General features: G+C 40.9%; 1 protein-coding gene across 3 annotated transcripts in view; it reads right to left on the bottom strand.

Moving 5' to 3' along the window:
• Positions 1-2368: 2368 nt before the first annotated feature.
• atg13 (ATG13 autophagy related 13 homolog (S. cerevisiae)) overlaps positions 2369-26150 on the bottom strand; it is an 87248-nt gene continuing 63466 nt past the window's right edge. For all 3 annotated transcript variants that reach the window (XM_060838420.1, XM_060838418.1, XM_060838419.1), the window contains 6 exons: positions 18923-19062; positions 17407-17524; positions 16109-16186; positions 15013-15126; positions 5748-5876; positions 2369-2917 (listed from right to left, as the gene is read on the bottom strand). In XM_060838420.1, the coding sequence (XP_060694403.1) occupies positions 2840-2917; positions 5748-5876; positions 15013-15126; positions 16109-16186; positions 17407-17524; positions 18923-19062 (657 nt within the window). In that variant the 3' untranslated portion in view covers positions 2369-2839. The remainder of the gene's footprint in view (positions 2918-5747; positions 5877-15012; positions 15127-16108; positions 16187-17406; positions 17525-18922; positions 19063-26150) is intronic.

The following is a 26150-nucleotide window of genomic DNA, read 5'->3' as shown; positions in this document are numbered from 1 at the left end:
AGTGTTGCTGAACAGAGACCTTGGAGTACAGGTTCAAAGCTTCTTGAAAGTGGAGGCACAGGGAGATAGGATAGTGAAGAAGGCATTTGGTATGCTTTCCTTTATAGGTCAGAGTATTGAGTACAGGAGTTGACAGGTCATGTTGCAGCTGCACAGGACATTGGTTAGGCCACTGTTGGAATACTGCGTGCAATTCTGGTCTTCTTCCTATCGGAAAGATGTTGTGAAACATGAAAGGGTTCAGAAAAGATTTACAAGGACATTGCCAGGTTTGGAGAATGAGCTATAGGGAGAGGTTGAATAGGCTTGGGCTGTTTTCCCTTGAGTGTTGGAGGCTGAGGGGTGACCTTACAGAGGTCATGAGGGGCATGGATAGGATAAATAGACAAAGTCTTTTCCCTGGGGTGGGGGAGTCCAGAACTAGAGGGCATAGGTTTAGGGTGAGAGGGAAAAGATATAAAAGAGACCTAAGGGGCAACTTTTTCACTCAGAGGGTGGTACGTATATGGAATGAGCTGCCAGAGGAATTGGTGGAGGCTAGTACAATTGCAACATTTAAAAGGCATTCAAATGGGTATATGAATGGGAAGGGTTTGGAGGGATATGGGCCAGATGCTGGCAGGTGGGACTAGATTGGTCAGGGCTATTTGGGCGGCATGAAAAGTTAGACTGAAGGGTCTATTTCCGTGCTGTACATCTCCATGATTCTGTGATGTAATCCCAACTGCTAGAGCACTTTGATCTTATGATTTTTCTGTTGTTCAATGAAAGTTAAGGTTGCAACCTGATGGAACTCTTCACAACAGCAGCAGCTTGTTACCCACCTTCTCAAGCGCAATTAGGGATAGGCAATAGATCCTGGTGCAGTCAGTGACACCTCCATCCCATGAATAAATAAGATGCAAATCTGATGCTCCCTCATTCAAGCATGACAATGTTTCATGCTATTGTGAGCACTACAGAAAGAATAGCTATCATTTGGACAGACTTAGAACATCACGTGGCACTTAGAATGACTAGGCTCTTGACATTCATTCTAATAGTTGGAGCTAGAACGACATTCACTCACACAGCTATTGATTAAAAGTGAACAAAGAATAACAAATGTGGGAATGTAATAAAGTTCCATCTAAACCACCAATGAATGCCAGTGACTTTGGCCCTTTCTTTCTTGGAGACACTGCAGTGATATGCTGCTTTTTTCTTCAGAGGGGGAAAAGAGAGGAGGGGTTGGTCTTTTCATAACAGAGACTTTGTGGATGTCACTGCTGATTGTAGGTGACAAGAGAGAAAATAAGTTACAAAACAGGGGCACATCTTTGGGGATGTTGATACATTCAGAGTGGTGGTAATGGCAGAGCAACACATCATCGGATAATGAATCGTACTTTGTTGTCAGGATATGGAGGTCTCAAACGCACGAAAAGTGGTTGTGGCCCTCCTCTACCATTAAGACAAGACTTCTTCTCTCATAGGCGGTTAAGGAGATGAATACTGGACAGCATGACAGTGGCTGGCACAGTTAGTAATGCTGATATGGTGTAAGGGAAAAGGTGTGCCTGTGTGTGTGCGCGTGCGTGAAGGTGTGTGGTGGTGAGGTATTCTGATGGAGTTAGTCGGCAGTGTATGGGACATTGCAAGTTCTATGGGTTATAATTTAAAAACACATATCCCAAATTCATTTGTTCATTTAAGCCTTTAACCAATAAAACTATCAGGAAACAGGTTATAAATAATACAAAGAAGAGCAGTGACTTTATGGGTGTACAATGCCATTTACATGCTTGGAATTTGTGGCGTCTAGTTTCTTAGGAAGGAAAAGATATTTTAAGATGACATGGAAATAAGATGAATTGGTGTATTAATAAGATGCAACTTTTGGAAGTAGTTGCTCAATTGTAAGATTCTCAAGTCACCATTTAAGGTTTGGGGGGGTGGGGCAGTTAAAAGTGACAGAAGTTCTTCTCCATTTTGAGATTTGGATTGTTTAAATTCTGTATATTTATCCATTTTTCTCATATTGCACACATCACAGCACTGGCCCACATTTTAGGTCATGTGACCTTTTTTTAAATTCTAGATTTCCAGCATATGCAGCATATTTGGTTGACCATTTCCCCCAACAAAGTCAAAATGTAACTGGGTGGACTGACATAAGGGTTGTCATCCTTCAGGTTTACTGTCTCAGAATCAGAATTCATTCAGCGTCCGCAATTTGTATTTTATGTGAAGTCCACCGCATCATGACATATCCAGAACTGACAAGAGGGAAATAAATACAACTATTTCATTTTGTTTTTAGCTTTATATTAGCACAGGAACAGGGAAAAGCTCATCAGGATATTTTAAATTATAAATAGGAAGTACATTTACACCTTTATCACCAAGACCACCAAACTGGTACGAGCCCAGCCGGTTTTTGTCGTTTATTTTTCTACAGTGAAGTGAGAAGCTACAAATGACAGCTCAAAGGAACAACATGCTGTACCTTAAATTAGAAACCATCTTTTGAATATAACCAGGCTTGCAAGAAAGACACAAGACTTCAGAGTTCAATATAAACAAATGCAGTGATTAAATATTGCTTGGCTTTACAAGATATTTACACAGGTGTGTACAGTAAATTAAGATAGACTCTCACTTTTCAATACAGCAGCAAATCAGTGAGTACAACCTGAAATGTACTTATAGACTGCAGGTAGAACATCTATAGAAATAAGGAGATTTTGTACTTCTAAAAATATATACATTTTATTTATAGCAGAAGAAAAACAGCTTTCGACTTCAGTTTTTTTGCTGCAGGTATAGTTCCTGAAGCAGGGTAAGATACTGTCCTTGGTTACTGCAGAGTGTCTACAAAGGCATCAAATTCTTCCATGTTCTTCTCATAGATTGCCAGCTTCTCAGGCAAAGAATCCTGAAGCAGAAATAAAATGGAAGAGGAAAAAACAGCTCTTATAATTTAATTGTGAAATTCTCACCCCTGATTCAGAAAGTGGGTTATCAAGCTGCCCACCTCAGTTTCAGCCTGTGATCTTGACTAACATTTTTGGAGAGCTACAGTGCTGGAGTCACAGTTCACCATATTTGAGGAACAAGGTCCTCATTACCTCAGGTGAGTATTCAAAATTTCATGGCACTTTTGATACCTCACCTTATCTATACTTGTACTGCAGATTCCTTTTCTACATTGCATTTCCCCATTCATCACATTTCATCATCATAAAGTCAGTTCATGTGCACCAATGTTTCTGTTTTTATTGATTTCAATCAGGCTTTCTGCAGAGAAGAAATGACTCAAACATTATCATAAATGCTGAAACACTTGCTCAGGTTCTTCATAGAAAATGTTACAATCATCAGTCCCAATTGATAACACCCTCTTTAATGCTCCTGCCTTGAAGATGTTGATGTAATTTCACAAGCCTTAGCAAATGCCTGATATCACACTCAATTGACTGTTTTTTATGAGGCTGGGATGGTTTCACTGAGCTTTTTAAGCTGATCTCCCTGAACCATAATGCAGTACCCCTCAGCCATCCAGGATTCCACCCTGGGTCCCAATTGACTGAAATAGAATCTATCAGACCAGACAAGCTATTTAGCCCAAGAGTCTAGATTAGAGTGGTGCTGGAAAAGCACAGCAGTTCAGGCAGCATCCGAGGAGCAGTAAAACGTTTTGGGCAAAAGCCCGTCATCAGGAATACAGGCAGAGTGCCTGAAGGGTGGAGAAATAAATGAGAGGAGGGGGGTGGGGGTGGGGAGAAAGTAGCATAGAGTACAATAGGTGAATGGGGGTGGGGATGGAGGTGATAGGTCAGGGGGGAGGGTGGAGTGGATAAGTGGAAAAGAAGATAGGCAGGTAGGACAAGTCAGGACAAGTCATGGGGACAGTGCTGAGCTGGAAGTTTGGAACTGGGGTGAGGTGGGGGAAGGGGAAAATGAGGAAACTGTTGAAGTCCACATTGATGCCCTGGGGTTGAAGTGTTCTGAGGCATTCTTCCTCCAGGCGTCTGGTGGTGAGGGAGCGGCGGTGAAGGAGGCCCAGGACCTCCATGTCCTCGGCAGAGTGGGAGGGGGAGTTGAAATGTTGGGCCACAGGTTGGTATGGTTGATTGGTGCGGGTGTCTCAGAGATGTTCCCTAAAGCGCTCTGCTGGGAGGCGTCCAGTCTCCCTAATGTAGAGGAGACCACTTCGGGAGCAATGGATACAATAAACGATATTGGTGGATGTGCAGGTAAAACTTTGATGGATGTGGAAGGCTCCTTCAGGGCCTTGGATGGAATGAGGGAGGAGGTGTGGGTGCAGGTTTTGCAATTCCTGCGGTGGCAGGGGAAGATGCCAGGATGGGAGGGTGGGTTGGACGGAGGCATGGACCTGACCAGGTAGTCACAGAGGGAACAGTCTTTGCTGAAGGTGGAAAAGGGGTGGGGAGGGAAATATATCCCTGGTGGTGGAGTCTGTTTGGAGGTGTTGGAAATGTCGGCGGATGATTTGGTTTATGCGAAGGTTTGTAGGGTGGAAGGTGAGCACCAGGGGCGTTCTGTCCTTGTTACGGTTGGAGGGGTGGGGTCTGAGGGCGGAGGTGCAGGATGTGGACGAGATGCGTTGGAGGGCATCTTTAACCACTTGGGAAGGGAAATTGTGGTCTCTAAAGAAGGAGGCCATCTGGTGTGTTCTGTGGTGGAACTGGTCCTCCTGGGAGCAGATACGGCGGAGGAATTGGGTATACGGGATGGCATTTTTGCAGGAGGTAGGGTGGGAAGAGGTGTAATCCAGGTAGCTGTGGCAGTCGGTGGGTTTGTAAAATATGTTGGTGTCAAGTCGGTCATCATTAATGGAGATGGAGAGGTCCAGGAAGGGGAGGGAGGTGGTCCAGTTAAATTTAAAGGTCAGGATGGAATGTGTTGGTGAAGATCCAGGCTCCTCAGCAAATCTGGTAGTGTGGTCACCTAATTATGTTTACAGCCAATTTTCAGGTATGCAAGCCACTCAAATTTACTCGTCACAGTAAATAGCCATGTTCAACTTTGGTGATATAAAAGCGTTCCTCAAGATCGCAAGCCAATCAACTTCATGCAGGGCAAGTGGAACAGGGCTGCTGGAGGAAAAGGAGGAGATGGGCAGAGGAGTCATAAGATCTCTCCTAGCATATCCCCTCAAAGTGATGAGCCCTGGTGAACTCTATTGCTTTGGCTTAAGAGAATTGCTTTGAAGATGAGATAATAGAAAACAAAACTGTAATAATGAAAAGTTACAGCGCTGCAGCATGGAGCATATTAATTACATTATGAGCAATGTGTAACATTTGACTTTATAAAAGAAAGGCTGATCCTTAAAATATCCATAGTTTTACATCCTTGGGCAATTGACTCAATTGACTCATTTATCTCTCCATCCTGCAGGTACTCTGCCTCTATTCCTGATGAAAGCTTTTGCCCAAAATGTCGATTTTCCTGCTCCTCGGATGCTGCCTGAACTGCGGTGCTTTTCCAGCACCACACTAATCTAGAAATTGACTCAATTGCTCTAGTTCAACTAACTGCAGGTAGTCGGGAACACTTGCTACCTCTCGCTCCTCTCTGTAGGAGAATTACAGCTAAAGAGGTGAGATGAACAAAAACTTATAGTTTATCTAAATGCAGCACAATAACAATTAGTCAAACAGAGAAAGTACTTTGATTTCTGAACTGTTGAGATTTTGCACTACGTATTTTATTTTAAACAGAAGCCTGTATTTTCTTACCAGATCCTCAGCCATTGACTGGGCACTGATGTCTATTGAGAGGCTGCTCAGTTGAGGAGGGTTCTGAAATTCCCTATAAAAGGTACCCAGATCCATAGGCAGAAAATCATCCTTGGAAAAGGCTGGCTTCTAAACAACAGAAGGGAAGAAAAAATTGCCACAATTACCTTGATGACTTATTTTAAAACAAACTAAACATTAAATAGGCAGGTTTAAATCCATATCTTTTATATCATTTGAGAATTCAGCACCAGCAGATACAAGTATTAAATGGTCAGTGAAACAGAGCAGGTTGATCAAGTCAGACAGACGAACATTTAACATGATTCTTTGATCGTAGCAGATCGATGTTGAATGTTCTGTGATGTAAGTGCAACAGAAAACATTCAAAGCAGGAATACCAATGTTTCATAATTGCTATATTTTAAATGGAAAAGTGTGTAAAAACTGATGTTAATTCGTGATAATCTGAGTATAGAGTCATACAGATGTACAGCACGGAAACAGACCCTGCGGTCCAACTCATTCATGCTGACCAGATATCCCACCCTAATCTCGTCCTACCTGCTAGCATCTGGCCTATATCGCTCCAAATCCTTCCTATTCATATGAGGTTGCTGATCCACAATACCGAAGACATAAGTAATCTACATTGCTAATTGGTTAACTGCTTTGACGATATTGCCACCATTTAGGAGTCAATTGCATTATGACTTTTCTTTATTATTGAGATGGGAGTGTTTTGGCAAGGCCTGCATCAGGATGTTGCCCATCCTGAATTGCCTTCAACAGTTGCAATTTCTTGCAACTCAACAGGGAAGATTTTAAATTTTCAAAAGATTGAGGCAGGTTTGTTTCAGGTGCAAAATTAAAAAGTAATTCAAAACAGGAATTCCACATGCATCAAACCAGAAGACAAAAAGATGGAGAAGCAGAAGCCAAACCAATGAGTCTACTTCAACATTCAGTGAGGTCATGGCCGATCTGATCATCCTCAACTCCACTTTTCTGCCTTGCCCCCTCAACCTATGATCCTCTTACTGCTTAAAAATCTCTCTCAGTCTTGACTGTACTTAAATGACCCAGTCTTGACAATCCTCTACAGTAAAGAATTCCACAGCTTCACTGCCCTCTGAGAAAACTCCTCATTGCTGTCTTTAAATAGATGACCCCTAATTCTGAGATTGTGCCCTTGGTCCTAGATTCTCTGCACCTATACCCTCAAGCCCCCAAACAATCCTATATGTCAATAAGGTCTCCTTTCATTCAAACTACAGCCAATACAAGCCCAATGTACTCGACCTCTCCCCATTAGAAAATTCCTCCATAAGCGGGGGAATCCTCCATTAACCTCGTGAACCTCCTTGAGAATGCCTCCAGTCTTTCCTAAGATAATGGGAGCAAACCTGTTCACAGTATTCCTATCCAGTCTGACTAGTGCCTTATCTGGTTTTTGCAGATCTCTGAAGAAGGGACACTTGACTTGAATTGTTGACTCTGTTTTCTCTCTTCAGATACTGTGCAACTTGCTAAGCTTCTCTAGCAATGTTGTTTTTGTTTCGGATTTCCAGCATCCTTTTCTCACTACTTTTATATTCTATTTTGCAATAAAGGCTAACAATCCAATAGCCTTCTTCATTATCTGCTGAACTTTGATGCTAGTTTTTTGTGATTCATAGTTGATGACTCCCAAATCTCTCTGTTCTGTAGCTTACTGCAATCCTCCCCCATTTAAATAATATTCAGCTGTTCTATTCTTCTTGCCAAAATGCATGACATCACATTATATTCCAACTGCAATAATCTCTCTAATTCTTTTCAGTGTGTGGCCTTGCATGATCCATATGCCTCATTGATTTCTCAAACAGAAAGTCAATGTTGATCAGCGCGTGGAACCTCTGAATGGCTGAGTGGCCAGTCAGATCACAATGAACAATGTCCATTTGCCAATTTTCAACCTCATTCAACCTACCCAGAACCGTCTGTAGATTCTGTGTCATCCTCCCTAAACATGCCCAACTCTGACTTTAAACCGCTTTGCAGAGGAAGTGTAAATTCAAGTGAATGTGTACATAAGGCAGCAACCTTACATTTTAACAGCAATTCTATTTTCACCACATGCAAACGGTTTCTCTAGCATTGGGACACTTGGTGAGCAAAAGACCTTAAGTTTCACAGCTTTTATTTCACTGCTTCTGGGCCTGCAGGAGCAATTGTCACACACAAGATATCCAATGAATGCTTCTGCAATCTATCTGCCCTCTCTCCACCAGGTGGCATAGTGGTAATGTCACTGTGCTATTATTCTAGAACCCCAGACTGGAGACACCGGTTCAAATCCCACTGTAACAGATTGTAAATCAGAATTCAATAAAGGAAAATGGAATTAAAAAGTAGCCTGTAACCACTGTTGATTGTCATAAAAATACATGCAGTCTGCCAATGTCCTTTAGGGAAGGCAATCTGCCATCTAGCTACTCTTTGAAATGATCTAGCAAGCCACTCAATTGTATCAAAGCACAAAAAAACTAAAGAAAAGCATAAAACCAGACGGATGGCCTGGCATTGATCTCGGCACTGTTATCAACAACTGGAAACAGCAGTTGACCCTGTGAAGTCCTCCTTTGCAACAGAGATATGGATACTACCACTGCACCACCAGAACTCTTGAGGTTCTCAAAATACGGCTCTAGATTCAACAAACTTCAGCTGTTTCATCCATGACCTGCCCTTTATAACAAGGTTAGAATATTCATTGAGCAACATTCACAACACCTCATTGTCTGAGTCAATATTCAGCAAGAGAAAGTCCAGGCTTAGGCAGATGAGAAGTAAGTAAAATTAACACCACACATGTGCCAGTCAATGATCATCAAGTGAAGAGAAGCGAACCATCACCAATATACATTCAATGGTATTGCTCTTGTTGAATTCCTGAATATCAACATCCTGGGAGGGTCACCATTGGTCAGAAAATGAACTGGAACAAACATATAAATCCTGTATCTAAAAGAAGCAGGTCAGAGAGTATGAATTCTGCATTCAGTATCTAACCTCCTGTCTTGCAAAAGCCTGTCCACCATCTAAAAGGCACAAGTCAAGACAGGGTAAACTCAAGATATTCTGATGATCAGGGTGTACAGATCCAGGTGTCACTGTTCAAGGATATGGTTCAGGCTATTTCGGACTGAGATGAGGATAAATTTCTTCACCCAGAGTGTCAGCCTCAGAAAACCCTAGCCACAGAAAGCAGTGGAGGTTAAAAAAAGACAATGTTTTAAAGTAGGAGTCATATATAGTTTTTAGGGCTAAAGAAATCAAACAAAGATTATATGGCAAAAAGTGGGAACAGGATAGTGAGTTGGGTGATCAGTCATGATCGTGTTGAATGGCGAAGCAGGTTTGAGAGGCTGAACAGTGTCTCCTACTCCTAATTTCTATTGTACTAAGTCAGAAGGAGTATGATGAAATACTGTCCACTTGCCTGAAAGATGCATGACACCATCCAGGACAAAGCAGCTTGCTTCTCTGGCACCCCATACCCCCACCTTCAACACTGAGCTACTCGACACCTGATGCATTGTGGTAGGAATCTTCACCATCCATAGGATGCACTGCAGCAACTTACCCAAGTACCTCGGACAGCACCTACCATATAGGTCAAGGGTGACAGACATATAAGAGCAATACCACCATCATCTTTAAGTTGCCATCCAAATCCACATGGGATTTAATTTGGAAATTCATCATTGTTTCTTCACTGTTACTAACACAAAACCCTGGAACACTACTCCTAGCAGCACTCTGGGTTTCTCGAGATCCCAAGAATTGCAGCAGTTTTAGAAGGTAGCACACCAGGGTCTGCAGACCAATTAAGACCTAGCCAGTGACACCAAGATCCTAGGAACGAATGAAAATGACCTGCCTCCCCACTCCTACATTCTCTATGATCAGATCTGTATTATCTGTCTCTCCGCCTCTCCATTGCGCAACGCCCCAGTTCTCAGAACGTGTGTGTGTGCAGAATGTACAGAAAAAAACCACAAGGATATATTGCAGTTTTCAACTTTTCTTCTGGGTTTCAGAACAACATTTCCCATCACCTAGCCACCCTAATCTGCCTCTGAACTAACACTGTGACAATACTATGGCTTTAAGAGGCATTTTAATGAAGAAAGATTGAGACAGATGTGACAAGCAGTCTGCTTAAAATAAGCAGCCTGGGAGGCCATAAAGTTTTGTTTTAAAAAGTTGGAACAATAGAAGCAGCCTGGATGGGTGGGGTCAAGTTCCCACAGAACCAGGATTTTTAGTTTTAACTTTCTGTAGTTGTTGGGGTCTTGAAGCTGGATGCACAAGCACTTCTTCCTCTCTATTACAGCTAAATGCTGGGGTTCTCTTCCTGCTGCTAGAATAGCACGTGAGAAAATCTATTTTACTGAATTTGCCTTTGTCAATGGTGTGTTTATGGGATAGTGCTATATTGGAACAGTTAACAAGTAGTAGTTAATATATATTATTATTTTGTTTACTTTGTCTGTATTTTAACAATAGTGTAAAAGTAAAGTATGTTTTGCTTAAAGTCAAGTAGTTTGACTAATCAAATTGTATCTGGAATGCAACACAATACACTTACCTTTAAAATAAGAAATAGTTAGGGTCTAGGCTACCCACTTAATATATTTTGATGGGTTTTGGTCTGGTCCATAACAATATTCAGCCCAAACTTACACAGATTGATCTGATACAATAGGAAGTGTCCTTTGAATCAAAGCTTACACTGCTAGTTTCTTACTCTATCTATCTACCTGTTTACAAATCTATCTCATTTGGATTAAAAGTATTGGTCTACATGTAACAGTATGACAAAGTGGGACTTATTTTCTTCCTGAATGGAACCACTCATTGCATGCACAAAGATTCAAGTTTCTGCTCATAGGAGATTTGGTCTGCTTTTAAACTTCCCGTGTTGTGTTTGTGTTACTGGAAAGCAGCCCAACTTCTAATAGGTTCTGTTCAAAACATTAACCTGCTTATTCTCTTCCAGTGTCTCTGTTTTCTTTTCAGAGTTTCTGCTTCACTTCTTGGAGTCAGAGATTTAAAAATGAATAAACTCTGGGACAGATTCAAGTTTCCTTCTCTTTGAGCAGTGGAATCTGAAACAGACTCCAAACAAAATCAGCAAAGTAAGGCATAGTTATATTTATACAAAACTATATTTACTGCCACTTCTACTGCAGCAGGGTCCACAAGCAAATTATGTGGAAGTCACAAAATCATGTAGGAAAAAAGTGTGTTGAGAGGTCGATGTGAAGAGGCTTCAATGATGCTGAATGAGTGGTTTAAAACATGACAGATGGAATACAATGTGGACAAGTGTGAGGTGACCCACTTTGGAAGGAGGAACAAAAGTTCAGAATATTTCTTAAATCTTGAGAGAGTGGGAAATGTATAAAAGGTGTCCTCCTTGTATATAAGTCACTGAAAGCTGATATGCAGGTGCAGTAAGCAAATAGGAAGGCAAATAGTAAGATAATCTTTATCATTAGAAATTTTGAATACAGGAGTACTGACCTTTGTTTCAACTGCATAGTGGGAATTTAGCTGGGGCACCAAGAGTAGTTTTGGTCCTTTACCAAGGAAAGGATATTCTTTCCATACAGTGAGTTCACTAAACTGTCCAATGAGGGCAAATTGAGGAGACTGGATTTGTAACCTCAAGAACTCAGAAGGAGAGGTGGTGTCACAGAGAGTGAGTTCAGATGTTTCCCCTGGCTGCAGGGGGGATTCTAGACTCAAGGACACAGTTTCAGAAAAAGGGGTAAGCCACCTAGGGTGAGACAAGACAGAATTTTTTCACTCAGAGTGTAGTCAATCTTTGGAAATCACTGTCCATGAGAGCTATAGCAGTTCAGTCACTGAATATGTTCAAGACATCACTGATAGATTTCCAGAGAGTAATGACATTAAGGGATTTGGTAGAAGAATGGCACTGACGTAGCCAATCAATCGTTACCTGGAATAGGGTCTGAACAATCAACTCTGTTCCTATGTTCCTAAACCCTTTGCGTGATTCTGATCAAGAGTTACATATTATGGCAGGTCACCAAGGATAGCGCCATGAATTCTTTTAGCACCACCAGAGATCAGACAGAGAATTAGTCAGCTTCTCATCCAAGGGCAACACCTTGGACAATGTATCATTATATCAGTATTGCACTAAAATGTTAACCTACATTTTTGTGCTCAAGTCTCTATGGTGACACTTGGATCCTAAGCCTTTTGACTCATTGGTGAGAATGCTATAAATGGAGCTAACACTATCAGTTGAAATAAAGGGACTGATAATATTCTGGGCAGAACTGGGATACTCATGGACTAATATGATTGATCAAGTGCTCCACGAGACACAATGATTCCAGTCCTTCTGGAGAAATACAAAGAACTTGGTGCCTTTAGTTGAATCTTACTCAACCTCCTCAGATTACATTTAGTGTAAAATATTAGTGCTTTGTTCAACTCTTGGGGGAACACTCATTTCATGTTTCTGTCAACTCGTAATTTGACTTCACTTATGCCCCAGAGGTATTACTTCATCTACAAAGTCCCATTTCCTCTCCTGTCAGTCATTTCACATTCACAACAGAATTGCAATGGTAGAATAGCAGATTATTTGGCCCATCAAATCCACACCTCTGAACAGCATTCCACCCAGACACGCCGTTCCCAACCCTGCATTTCCCATGGCTAATCCACCCAGCCTGCACATCATAGAATTCCTACAGTGTGGAAACAGGCCTTTCAGCCCAACAGGTCCACACTGACCCTCTGAAGAGTAACACATCTAGACCCATTCCTCCACCCTACCCAATATTTACCCCTGACTAATACACCTAACGTACGCATTGCTGAACACTATGGGCAAATCACTGGACACTGAAGCTCACCATCCAGAATACATTCCTCACTCTATCCTCAGTGCTTCCCCCAAGTGATGCTCAATATGGAGAAGCAGCCTCATGACTGTAGAATATTGTGCTGTGTCTCTTCGATTTGTCCTGCCAGTGGAATGGAATATGTCAAAGGATGGTGATGGTATGTCTGGGACATGGTATGTAACCATTATATCATTCCATGAGTATGAGGATTGGGGGTTGCTTGACTAGTCTGTGAAACAGCTCTCTCAATTTTGGCATTAGCTCTCAGATGTTCATATTGTCCATTTCTTCTGCTGTTACTATTCTGTGATATCAATTCTTTGTCCCCTGAAACTCTTCCAAACCCTTCTGTATTGTCATCTCTGTAAGCTTTCAAAAAATCTCTATGCTTTTGACTTCCTAATTTTCACTCATTTACACCCACTGTTCATTTTTTTGAAGAAAAAGTCATAGAATCATACAGCACAGAAACTGACAATTTGGTCCAACTAGTCCACACTGACCATATTCCCAAACTGAATGAGTCCCATCTGCCCGCATTTTGCCGATATCACTCCAAACCTTTACTATTCACGTACTTATCCAAATGTCTTTCCAATGTTGTAACTGTACTTGCATCCATCACTTCCTCTGGAAGTTCATTCCACACAATAATCATTCTCTGTGTAAAGAAGCTGCTCCCCATGTCCCTTTTAAATCTTTCTCCTTTCACCGTAAAAATATGCCCCCGAGTTTTGAATTTCCCCCCCCCCAGGGAAAAGATCTTGCTATTCACCTTATTTATGCTCATGATTTTATAAACCTATATAAGGCCACCCTTAAACCTCCTACACTCCAGTTAAAAAAAAGTCCCAGCATATCCTATTATTTTTATAATTCAAACCCTTCATTCCTGGAAACATGCTGGTAAATCTCTATTGAACCCTCTCCAGTTTAATAACATCCTTCTTATAACAGCGTGACCATAACCCCACACAGTACTCTAGATGAGGCCTCATCAACATCCTGTATAACTGCAACATGACATCCAATCTCTTATACTCAAAGGTCTGAACAATGAAGGCAAGCGTGCTGTACGCCTTTTTAACCATCCTGTCTACCTGCGATGCAATTTCAAAGAACTGTATATATAAACCTCTAGGTCTCTCTTTTCTACAACGCGACCCAGGCTCTACCATTAATTGTATAATTGTGAGCAATGCTGTAGCATTATAGATAGTGGAGGCTATAAACAGCTATTTTGTGGTGATGGTGCGCTACTCAATCTTGACACATACTGAAAACATTTATTCAGAAGATTAATAACATTGTATAGCCCATATAAGGTGCAGTTACAAGATGAGCGGGAGAATGATATTTGTTGCGTTGAACAGCTTACACTTTCTTAAGTTCTCAGTCCCTACCATATTTTTCTAACTGTTCAGGCGTAGGTTAACAGTAAAATCACAACGCTGTGTACCTCAAGTAGGTACTTTCAATATATCTTGTCAAGCACCATTTGAACATGATATAATTATAGGTTTAATTACCATGAAGACACGTTTCCAATCTCAGTCACACCAACAGTGAAAAGTGATGATTGATAACTGAACATACCCCAGGTTAGTGGACATTGAAATACTAATTTAAGAGATGAACACATTGTATATAGTCAGTAAAGCAGGATCTGATAAACTTTTCTATACAGTAAAGACTAAATTACCAAAGAGCCAATATGTTCCTGCTTCTTGGTTTTTTAAACTGTAATTTTTACTTGCAAAGCAATGATTTCTTGAATGGAGGATGTTTTCCATTAGCAGGGATCATTTACTTGTTACTCATTTAACCCCACAGGGAATTACAGCTCGATCTAATTGTTTTCTCACCATTATGATTGCAAAATTCCAAAGGGGTGCTGGATTGTACTAAGGAGCTGGAAACACAGCATATTTTCCTCTTCCAAAACAGAGGCAAACTGAAATGTTCCTACCACAATCCCACAAGATAGCAAACTTGATGCAGGCCAGGGGATTAAACTAAGAGTCATTCTGGCACGTCTGTTTTAGCTATTCACTGAATAAGATATTGGATGAACAGCCAACACTTTTTCCCCCAGTCATTTCATTGCTTTCTCTTTAAAATAAAATTTAGAGATCATTCCCATCAGCCCAGGGACAATGGACAAAATGGTTTTTCTTTGTGCTGTAGGGTGAATTTTAAATACTCAGAGACCATAGAATCAATGACCTGAAAGGTTAATTTAAATTTTACAATTTGGGCAATGTCACTTGCAATTCTGAATGAACTATCTGCCTGCTCCTCAAAATGCCATGAATAAAATAACTTACAAGTTCCACCATAACAAATTCATCCTGTGTGAGGCCACTGCTCCCACTGGACTGGTCTGAATGAAGACTGGCATGCAGAGGTGATTCTGGAATAGGAGAATCAGGTGGATTTACCTGGGATAAGAAGACAGAAAGATCACGTCAACTTGGATATAATGGATTCCCAATTTATAGCATTTGCGCAAACTATTTAACCAACAGAAATAACCTGGATGGCAGACAGGTTGATCACGAAGATCAGAGTAACAACATATGGATGGGTATAACCTGACATATAGGGAATTATAGATATGATTCCTGAAGAAGGGCTTATGCCCGAAACATCGATTCTCCTGTTCCTTGGATGCTGCCTGACCTGCTGCGCTTTTCCAGCAACACATTTTCAGCTCTGATCTCCAACATCTGCAGTCCTCACTTTCTCCCCCAATTATAGCTTTTATATCAGGTTTTCAGGAGACAGCAATATAGTACATACAGAATTAGGGAAAATAGAAGTTGCTTTCACACATCTCTAAACAGGTAGAGAAACTGCGCCATTAGCAGAAGTTTGTGACAAGATTGTTTTCGCACCCTCACAATAATAACTTGGCATACTGGCAACTTATCTTGAACTTAATTGTAAACTTAAGGGGGTATTAAAACTTGTTGGTAAGACAAAACTACAACACTACCAGCTTGAGGCAACTTCAAATACTTGCCTATTTAAATGTTCATATACACTTCAGAATATTAAGAAAATGGGGAAAGAGAGTGAGAAATAATTAATCATAATTTGTTAAGTTGATCAAATCCTACTACATCTTACAAATGAAACTAAACTGCAGTGGTGAATCCAAGTCTAGTAAATCCTAGTTACTAGAGATCAGAAAATTATACAGCCCTTTAGTGACATGAGATGTGATCATATTCCCAAGAATCTGAACTGAAGCTTTTATCAGTTGTCCAGGTAATATCCACACTAGTGAACTAGTTTAATTTTCTAGATGATCATTTTCATGGTATAAAAAACACACAATGTGCTCCAAAGTTGCTCTAAAATAGCTTTAAAAGTCTTGATAATAGTCTATCTTGAATTAACTTTCACTGGCTGACTTACCATGACATCAGTGTCCTCAGATTCAACATTTTTCGGTGCAAATACAGCAAATGGTAAATCCATATTGGCAGCAGTGACCTGTAGAAAGTAGGCACAGAACAGGTTTGTTAGATGTGGTACAGGGAAGTAACAAAAACAGCAAATGAACATTGTAATTTATATTTTTATTGTTTTCAAATGTCAACTGAATTGCTCGACTGTGTGGCAAGTTACTCAACAATGCTTTGTACTAACATGATAAAGCAGTAGTCAGTTGCACCAGGACATAATGATGATAACGGTAACATGACTTAATGGTGAGTATCACATGCTAACAGTCATGGAAATAAAATGTTCATGAAAGCTAGGGAAGGGAGCTGGGTGGCAAAATTAATTAAGGAAAGACTTTGTCATTTTGGAGAGATTGAAGGGGAAAAGACAGAATCTATTTTGTTGGAGCTGATAAGCAAAGAGGGGATGAGTAAAATACTGAGCGTGTCCTACACACCTCCAAGTAGAGGCAGAAAGATAGCAAAGCAAATCTGCAGGAAATTTCAGAGTTATGTCGTGAACAGAGGATGAAAGACAGTAGTTTTTCCAAAGGTCAAAGTCTGCATCACTCCTTTTTATTGCTAGATATGAATGAATGGGCATTTACATACAGAGTAACATTTCAAAACTTGTCCATGATGCAAAGCTCGGAGGGGTGGAAAATATTGAGGCTGATACTAATCAACTGCAACACGACATAGGATAGGATAGCAAAATGGGCAGACAAATGGCAGATGCAATTTAATACTGTCACATGTGAGGTGATGCACTTTCGCAGAAGTAATAGGGAGAGACAATACAGACACGATGGCACAGTTCTAAACACGGTGAAGACAGATGGATCTGGGGAGGATTGTGTATAGATTATTGAAAGTGGAAGGACATACTGAATGAGTGATTAGTACACAGAGCAGTCAGCTGGCATTTTTCTGCAGCATCCATGTTTCTATTTTAACATACATGCCAGAAAAAGATCACACAAACACAGCAATGCGATAAACTTTCACATTCACAAAGCAATAGGAACATCTACAAAAAGAGCAAAAGATTGGCAGAAAGTGACTAAACACATTGAATATTATTAGACTGTAAATCTGAGAACGAGCCATCAGATGACATCTCAAACTCTCTAGTCAAGTAATCCAGCCCTTTATTTCATCAAATCTAAACACATGTGATTGATTCCCACTACGGTGAAACACGTTGGTAGTATTTTGCTTAGAGAAGATAATCTTATTCTACTGGACATGCTATGGTTAGAATCATACCTGACTGGCTGGTTTGTTAACAAAGGCTCCCACTTTCCTCGTAAAGGTAGTTTCCAACACATCCTGAGGTGTCCCGCTTTTTCCTTCATTACTCTTTGATAGCAATTCTGCTTCACCACTTCATAACAAAAAAAGGGAAAACTGATTAGAGGGTTTGATCTGGGATGAGGTGGGGGGAGGGGAGATTTGTAATCTGGTGGAGTTGATATATATGCTGTGTGGTTGGAGGGTCCCAAGGTGGAAGGTGAGGCATTCTTCCTTCAGTTGGTGAATGGCTTGAATTTGCCAGTGGAGGCGACTCAGGACTTGCATGAACTTGGGGGAGTATTGGGGGGAGGGGGGGGGGAATGGAGTTGATGTTAGGTGGTGGTTGAACTGGTCGGCTACAGGGTGATAGGATTTTTGGTGTGCATGTCCCAGAGATGTTCCCTGAAATGCTCCAGAAGTTGACATCCTGTCTCTCCAATGTAGAGGAGACCACATAGAGAACAGATGCAGTACTCCACTTGCAGTAGACACTCGTCTGGTCAATTTGAACATATTGCTGATTTCTGGTTGGTTGGTTGGTTGGAGTGGTTGGCTTTGTGTGCTTATTTTCTTTAAAACCCTAATCTGTATTGCAGAGTTATAGGTCAGATTTCAGTTTTAGCCTGCATTTGATCTGGATTCAGGAGTATATCACAGGGATTAACTGGACAGTGTTTTGACCCTCAGTCAGATGTAACCATTTCAATAAAAGGACCAAGAGCCCATTGCAAAATGTTACCTAACAACTTGAGGGAAAATATTTTTAAATACATTTTGTGCAGTCTGAAAGGAAAAATACAGTTGCCTTCCTGTATCTAAACCAAGAGGTTTGATTTCAATTCAATTTGTTGAAATAGTTAAACACTAAAGGCAGTTTTACTGCAATCTGCAGTGAAATGACAACATTCTATGTACGTTAATACAGAATTATTTTCATTGTAAATGAATTATCTAAATTGAGGAATAAATCTGTCATTTTGTAGCTTTAGTTGTCAACTCTATACCTAGGGGAAGCAGTTATTCTATTTCACATTGGCTTGAGACACATTATTGGAGGCCCCTGAAATTACAGGGACCCAATTTACAGACACTTGCACTTATGAACATGATCCCATACAGGGGGTCAAGATCTAACATATGAACACTTGCTCTACTTACAAACAGCTACTTTGTATTCTCCTGCATTGTGTTCTGATTCACGTACAAATTGACTTGCACATACATTCAATAACTGAACCTGTTCGCAACCTAAGAACTGCCTGTCTATTTTTTCTGCCATTGTATTAGGTTGAAGCTGAAAGGTTCCGTGAGCTAACCGAAATGAAATTTTCCTAGTTGGGTGCTTGTTATACTTCCTTCCCAATCAGGTTCAATAATTTGCCTGCCCAGTTTAAGAAAGATTTCTTTCACACCTTTGTAAATTTAGTTTCAGTTATGCAGAATTCCGTAATTATCTCCATAATCATTAGAACTCTATTTCCACCTGTACCTGCTGGAAGGAGTTGTGGCCACATGTTGATTCATATCTGTCAAATTACAGGTAGGCACCCTTTCACCATCAGCCTGGACACCAGGGGCAGGATGTAGAGGCAGAACAGGTATGCCTCCTTCTTTACTAGGAATTACCATCTAGAGAAAAATAATAAAGATGTTATAAGCAAATCATTAAGTATAGAAGCTCCAATTTAGTTTGAGTTGCAAGATACCAATCTATTGTTTCAGTGTTAGAGTGAGGTAAAGTGCTGTTGTAATGATACAGAAATACAAACAAGGTATTACTCAAATGTTTAATTGTATGCAGAGGCTGAATTATTAATTTCCAAATTAAATCAAATACAACAGTAATGACAGGATGATTGATGTGTTGTTGCTGCAATGTGTAGAACCTGATGTGATCTAGAATGAACATCTGTAATTGTATGCAACTTGAGAAATTTTGGATCCGAGTTGAGGAACTGGAATCAGAGCTGCAGAAATTGTGCCAAATCGGGGAAGGGGAAGGTTATCTGAATGCTTTGATCCAAGGGCAGTCAAAATCCTTCAGGCTAGTTAATTCAAAATTGGTCTGTCTTTAGGGACAGAAAGGTGTGACTGCAGGTGAGGCAGGTAGGAGGATCCAGGAGTTCAATGTAGAAGTCTCAGACTCTGCAATTGTCTATTAGTCACAAAGTCCTTGTGAACTGTGCAGAAGAAAATGGGGAGGCTGTGAACTGACCATCGCACCTTGGCACAGACAGCTGTTCAACTGAAGGAGGGAAATAGGAATGCAAGGGACAGTATAATCAGGAGCATAGATTCTGTTCTCTGCAGTCATGAATGGGAGTCTCGAAGGCTCTGTGACCTGCCCAGAGCCAGGGTTAATTAAGGACAGAGTCTGGAGAAGATCTCTGGAGTGGGAAGGGAGGAATCCAATTGTCATCATCCACATTGGTATCAACAACATTGAGCGAACTAAAAGCTGTGCTGAACAGGTAGGAGTGAAACTGAAAAGCAAAATCTCCAAGGTAAAAATGTCTGGACTACCACCTTAGCCACAGGCAAACTGGCTTTGTGTAAATAACATCAGGGAGTTAAGTGCATGGCTCAAAGATTGCTGTAGGTGCAATGGGCTTTAGTTTGTGCGACATTGGTACGAGTAAAAGGGAGTTGTTTCAGTGGGCAAGCTTCACGTAGAAATGGAACATAGAACATTTCAGCACAGTACAGGCCCTTTGGCCCTCGATGTTGCGCTGGCTTGTGAAAATAATCTGATGCCCATCTAACCTACACCGTTCCATTATTATCCATATGTACATCCAATGCCCATTTAAATGGTCTTAACGTTAGCAAGTCTACTGCTGTTGCAAGCAGGCTGTTCCATGCCCCTACTGAGTGAAGAAACTACCCCTAATATCTGTCTTAAATCTATCAACCCTCAATTTAAAGCTATGTCCCCTCATGTTAGCCATCACCATCTGAGGAAAAAGGCTCTCACTGTCTACCCTATCTAACCCTCTGAATATCCTGTACGTCTCAATTAAGTCACCTCTCAACCTTCTTCTCTCCAACGCAAACAGCTTCAGTTCCCTCAGCATTGCCTCATAAGACCTTCCTTCCATACCAAGCAACATCCTAGTAAATCTCCTCTGATCTCTTTCCAAAGCTTCCACATCCTTCCTATAATGCAGTGACAGAACTGCATGCAATGCTCCAGTATGTTCACGTTATATATTAATGATCTGGATGAAGGGACTGGGGGCATTCTGGTGAAGTTTGCCGATGATACAAAGTATGGTGGACAGGCAGATAGTACTGAGGAAGGGGGAGGCTGCAGAAGGATCTAGACAGTTTGGGAAAGTGGTCCAGGAAATGGCTGATGGGATTCAATGTGAGCAAATGGAAAAAAAATACAAGCATGGACTACCTTCTAAACAGTGAGAAAATTCGTAAAGCGAAAGTACAAAGGGATCTGGGAATGCTAGTTGAGGATTCTCTAAAGGTAAACATGCAGGTTGAGTCCGTGATTAAGAAAGCGAATGCAATGTTATCATTTATCTCAAGAGGGTTGGAATATAAAAGCACCGTTGTGCTATTGAGACTTTATAAAGCTCTGGTTAGGCCCATTTGGAGTACTGTGTCCAGTTTTGGTCCCCATATGTCAGGAAGGACATACTGGCACTGGAGCGTGTCCAGCAGAGATTCACATGGATGATCCCTGGAATGGTAGGTCTAACATACAAGGAATGGCTGAGGATCCTGGGATTGTACTCATTGGAGTTTAGAAGATTAAGGGGAGATTTAATAGAAACTTACAAGATAATACATGGCTTGGAAAGGGTGGATGCTAGGAAATTGTTTCCGTTAGGCGAGGAGACTAGGACCCATGGACACAGCCTGAGAATTAGAGGGGGTAAATTCAGAACAGAGACATTTCTTCAGCCAGAGAGTGGTGGGCCTGTGGAATTCATTGCCGCAGAGTGCAGTGGAGGCCAGGACGCTAAATGTCTTCAAGGCAGAGATTGATAAATTCTTGATGTCACAAGGAATTAAGGGCTGGGGAGAATGCGGGTAAGTGGAGTTGAAATGCCCGTCAGTCATGATTGAATGGCGGAGTGGACTCGATGGGCCGAATGGCCTTACTTCCTCCTATGTCTTATGGTCTTACCAGTGTCTTGTACAGCTGAAGCATGACCTTTTGGCTCTCAAACTCAATCCCTCACCAACAAACGCCAAGACACCGTATGCCTTCTTAACAACTCTATCAACCTGGGTGGCAACTTTCAGGGATTTACGCACCAGGACACCAAGATCTCTTTGTTCATCTACACTGCCAAGAATTTTATCATTAGCCCAATACTCTGAATTTCTGTTATTTCTTCCGAAGTGAATTACCTCACACTTTTCTGCATTAAACTCTGTTTGCCACTTGTCAAGCTAACCTTTCATCTTATCTCAGTCCGTTTGTAACCCACAACATCCTTGGGCACTATCCAGAATTCTGCCTACCTTAGAGTCACCTGCAAATCCACTAACCCATCCTTCTATGCCCATATCCAGATCATTGATAAAAATGACAAACAGCACTGGCGCCAAAACAGATCCATGCAGCACACCACTGGTAACTGAGCTCCAGAATGCACATTTCCCATCAACCACCACCCTCCAACCCTCTGTCTTCTTTCAGCTATCAGGACAGTGATAGAGTACAAAACCGTAGAAAAACAGTAGGAAATAAAGTCAAAGGTGGAAAAATTGATTAAAAGGCAAAATTAAGGCTCTTGAATAAATTAATTTCCAGCATAAATACAGGTTAATGAAAATGAGCATATTGCCAATGCAGAAACATATTATAAGGTAATCAAAGCTAGGAACTGAACATTCAAGGATGTGACTTCAAAAAGAACAGGATGGAAAAGAATGGCAGGGTAGCACTGTTAGTGTTGGATGGAATAAATACGATAGCAAGAAATGATCTTGTGTTGAAACTATATGTAGTATTTCTAGGTAATAGTAGCTTTATGGTAGGGCACAGAATGAATCATGAGATAATGAGGGTATATAAAAAAGGCAGTACATTAACGATGTGCGACTTCAGTCTTCATGCAGATTGGGATAATTAGATTGCTCGCTATCGACACTGCTACTGCTCCACTAGAGGGCCCCCTGTTTACTCTTAATCATCGATTAGACACAGCTGCTACTAAATATGAGTGACAGGTCATCACAGAGTCATAGAGATGCACAGCACGGAAGCAGACCTTCGATTCAAGTCGTCCATGCTGACCAGATATCCTAAAGTAATCTAGTCCTACTTGTCAGCATTTGGCGCATATCCCACTAAACCCTTCCTATACATACATCAATCCAGATGCCTTTTAAATGTTGTAATTGTATCAGCCTCCACCATTTCCTCTGGCAGCTCATTCCATACATGCACCACCCTCTGAATGAAAACGTTGCCCCTTGGTTCATTTAAATTTTTCCCCTCTCACCCTAAACCTATGCCCTCTAGTTCTCATCATCTCCAAGAAATTGGCTTTTAATTGCAAGTGCACTGTGAACCACATTAATTATCAAATGAAAAATTCATACTAAGAATTAAAAAATTGGAGCAATAATTAAGCTATTTGGCCCTTCAAATTTCCTGCACTATCATCTCCCCTCCTACACTATCATGGCACAGTAGTAGTCATACTATCTTGGAGTCACAAGGCCCAGATTCAAGTTCCTCTTGCTCCAGAGGTCATAACACGGACGTAGGTTTGCTTGCTGAGCTGGAAGATTTGGTTTCAGATGTTTTGTCACCAAACTAGGCAACATCATCAGGGAGCCTCCGGTGGTGTGGCCTGCATTTTATTTATGTGTTTAGATTTCCTTGGGTTAGTGATGTCATTTCATGTTCTTTTTCTCAGGGGGTGATAAATGGGATCCAAGTCAACGTGTTTGTTGATAGAATTTTGGTTAGAATGCCATGCTTCCAGAATTCTCGCTCGTGTCTCTGTTTGGCTTGTCCTAGGATGGATGTGTTGTCCCGGTTAAAGTGATGTCCTTCCCCATCTGTATGTAAAGATAGTAGTGAGAGTGGGTCATGTTTTTTTGTGGCTAGTTGATGTTCTTGTCTTTTTGTAGCTAGTTTTCTGCCTGTTTGTCCAATGTCCTGCTTGTTACACTTCTTGCAAGGTATTTTGTAAATGACATTAGACACCAAACACCACCAGCTTCATCAGCAATGACAATATTGTCAAGCTAGTGGACCTATGCCTTACCACCCACTTCACTTTCAACAACAAAACCTACATACAAACCAATGGAACACCCATGGGATCTCCAATATCAGGGTTCTTAGCAGAGGCAAATCAAATAGCTCTGCCAACTATCCAACCTAAACTTTGGGTCCACTGCTATGTGGATGACACCTTTCTCATCACTGAATGAAACAAATTAGAAGAAACTTTCAACACCATTAATAATACCCTTACTGCATAAAATTCACGGAATAGGAAGAAAACAACAACAAACTGCCATTCCTCGATGTCACAGTTGAGCAAACATCTAATGGGGAACTTCAAACCAGCGTCTACAGGAAAACAACACATACAGATCAAATACTGAACTACAGAAGCAATCATCCCAACATCGACAAACAAAGCTTCATTAGAACATTATTTCAATGAGCAACAACACACTAGAGCACAGAGGAACTACGAAGAGCAGAGGAAATCACCTATAAGTATATTCAAAACGAACGGGTACCTAATGAACACAGTCCGCCGATTTCTCAGCAACAAACCCAAACAAGCAGACAAAATACTTCTAGAAACCTTAGCCACTCTCCCTTACATCAAAGGCATCTCAGAAAAGACTCCCAGACTTGGCACCATGGTAGCCCATAAACCCATCAATACACTAAAACAGCAGCTAATGAACTTGAAGGACCCTATACAGACAATAAGCAAAACTAAATGTCATTTACAAAATACGTTGCAAGAACTGTAACAAACACTACATTGGATAAACAGGCAGAAAACTAGCCAAGATGATACATGAACATCAACTAGCCACAAAAAGGCATGACCCACTCTCACTAGTATCTTGACACATATATGAGGAAGGACACCACTTTGACTGGGACAACACGTCCATTCCAGGACAGGCCAAACACAGACACATGCGAGAATTCCTAGAAGCATGGCATTCCAACCGGAACTCTATCAACAAACATATTGACTTGGATCCCATTTACCGCCTCCTGAGAAAAAGAACAGGTAATGATATCACCATAGGAAATGACATCACCGACCCAAAGAAACCTAAGCACATAAGTAAAATGCAGGCCATACCACCAGTGCTTCACCGGAGGCTCACTGATGGTATTATCTAGTATGGTGTCAAAACCTCTGAGACCAAACCTTCCAGCTCAGCAAGCAAACCTACATCCAGAACCTCAACCTGAGCTACAAATCTTCTCAAAACGTGCTAGCTCATAACATCTCTGAACAGGTTGAATAAAAATACCTGTACTTTCTCCTTATATCCTGAGTCCATTTGTATCCAAACATGTATCAATCGCTGTCTTGAGTATGGTCGAAGAGTAAGAGTTCACATTCCTCTAAGGTAGAGAATTCCTTTGAGCAGAGAAATTCTCCTCAGAATCTATTCTAAATGCATATCCCTTTATTCTGAAACTGTAATCCCTCTAGGGCAAGTATGCCCTTCCAACAGTAAGTAGACAAAAAAGACACTAAAAATCACTGAGACCTATATAACCACAGTAAATTTCAATTACTTGTGCACTCCAATTCCTTTGCAGTAATGGCAAACAGACTACTTGCATTTCTAATTGCTTGCTGTACCTGCATGCTACTTTCTATGATGTCCAAAGGACACCTGAATATTGGACTTCTGAATATCAATATCAAATCACTTCCGAGTATCAATATATAAGACTTTGTAATATCAACATTTCCCAGTCTCTCACCATTTAAATAATGTTCTACTTTTTTTATTTTCATTACCAAAGTGGATAACTTCACACTTCCTCAGTTTGGCTTTCATTTATTACATTCCTGACTACTAACAATCTGCCTACGTCTCTTTGTATTTCTTTGAATCCTTGTACTGACAATAAACCAGAATATGTAAACACTTCGTGCCTTCATCCAAGTCACTGACAGATTTTCAAATGGCTAGGGCTTAAGTTTTGATCCTTGTGTTATTGTAGTACATAAAGCCTGATAACCGAAATGAGGACCATTATTGTCAATAAATTCTAAATGCATAAAACTAAATTATTTGGAGTCTGAATTATATGCAATAATCTCTTATGCAACTTACTAAACATTTTTCTAAAAATCTAAATACTGGTTATCCCTTCCACTGCGATGACTACTGTAAAGACCTTGAAATAGTTTTGCTATCAATGATCTTTCTCTTAAGTCTGTTGTGACTCTGCAATTAATAATTTCTAAAGACGATACTTCTGCATTCCTGATGACAGATTCTAGCAGCTTTGTACGACTGATGAGAGCTGAAAAATGTGTTGCTGGAAAAGCGCAGCAGGTCAGGCAGCATCCAAGGAGCAGGAGAATCGACGTTTCGGGCAGAAGCCCTTCTTCGTATGCCCAAAACGTCGATTCTCCTGCTCCTTGGATGCTGCCTGACCTGCTGCGCTTTTCTGGCAACACATTTTTCAGCTCTGATCTCTAGCATCTGCAGTCCTCGCTTTCTCCTACTACTGA

This window comes from Hemiscyllium ocellatum, chromosome 18 (assembly GCF_020745735.1).
Source record: "Hemiscyllium ocellatum isolate sHemOce1 chromosome 18, sHemOce1.pat.X.cur, whole genome shotgun sequence".
In the NCBI taxonomy this organism is placed as follows: domain Eukaryota; kingdom Metazoa; phylum Chordata; class Chondrichthyes; order Orectolobiformes; family Hemiscylliidae; genus Hemiscyllium; species Hemiscyllium ocellatum.
The sequence above is the reverse complement of the archived record's forward strand: the minus strand, read 5'-3'. Positions and strand labels throughout refer to the sequence as shown.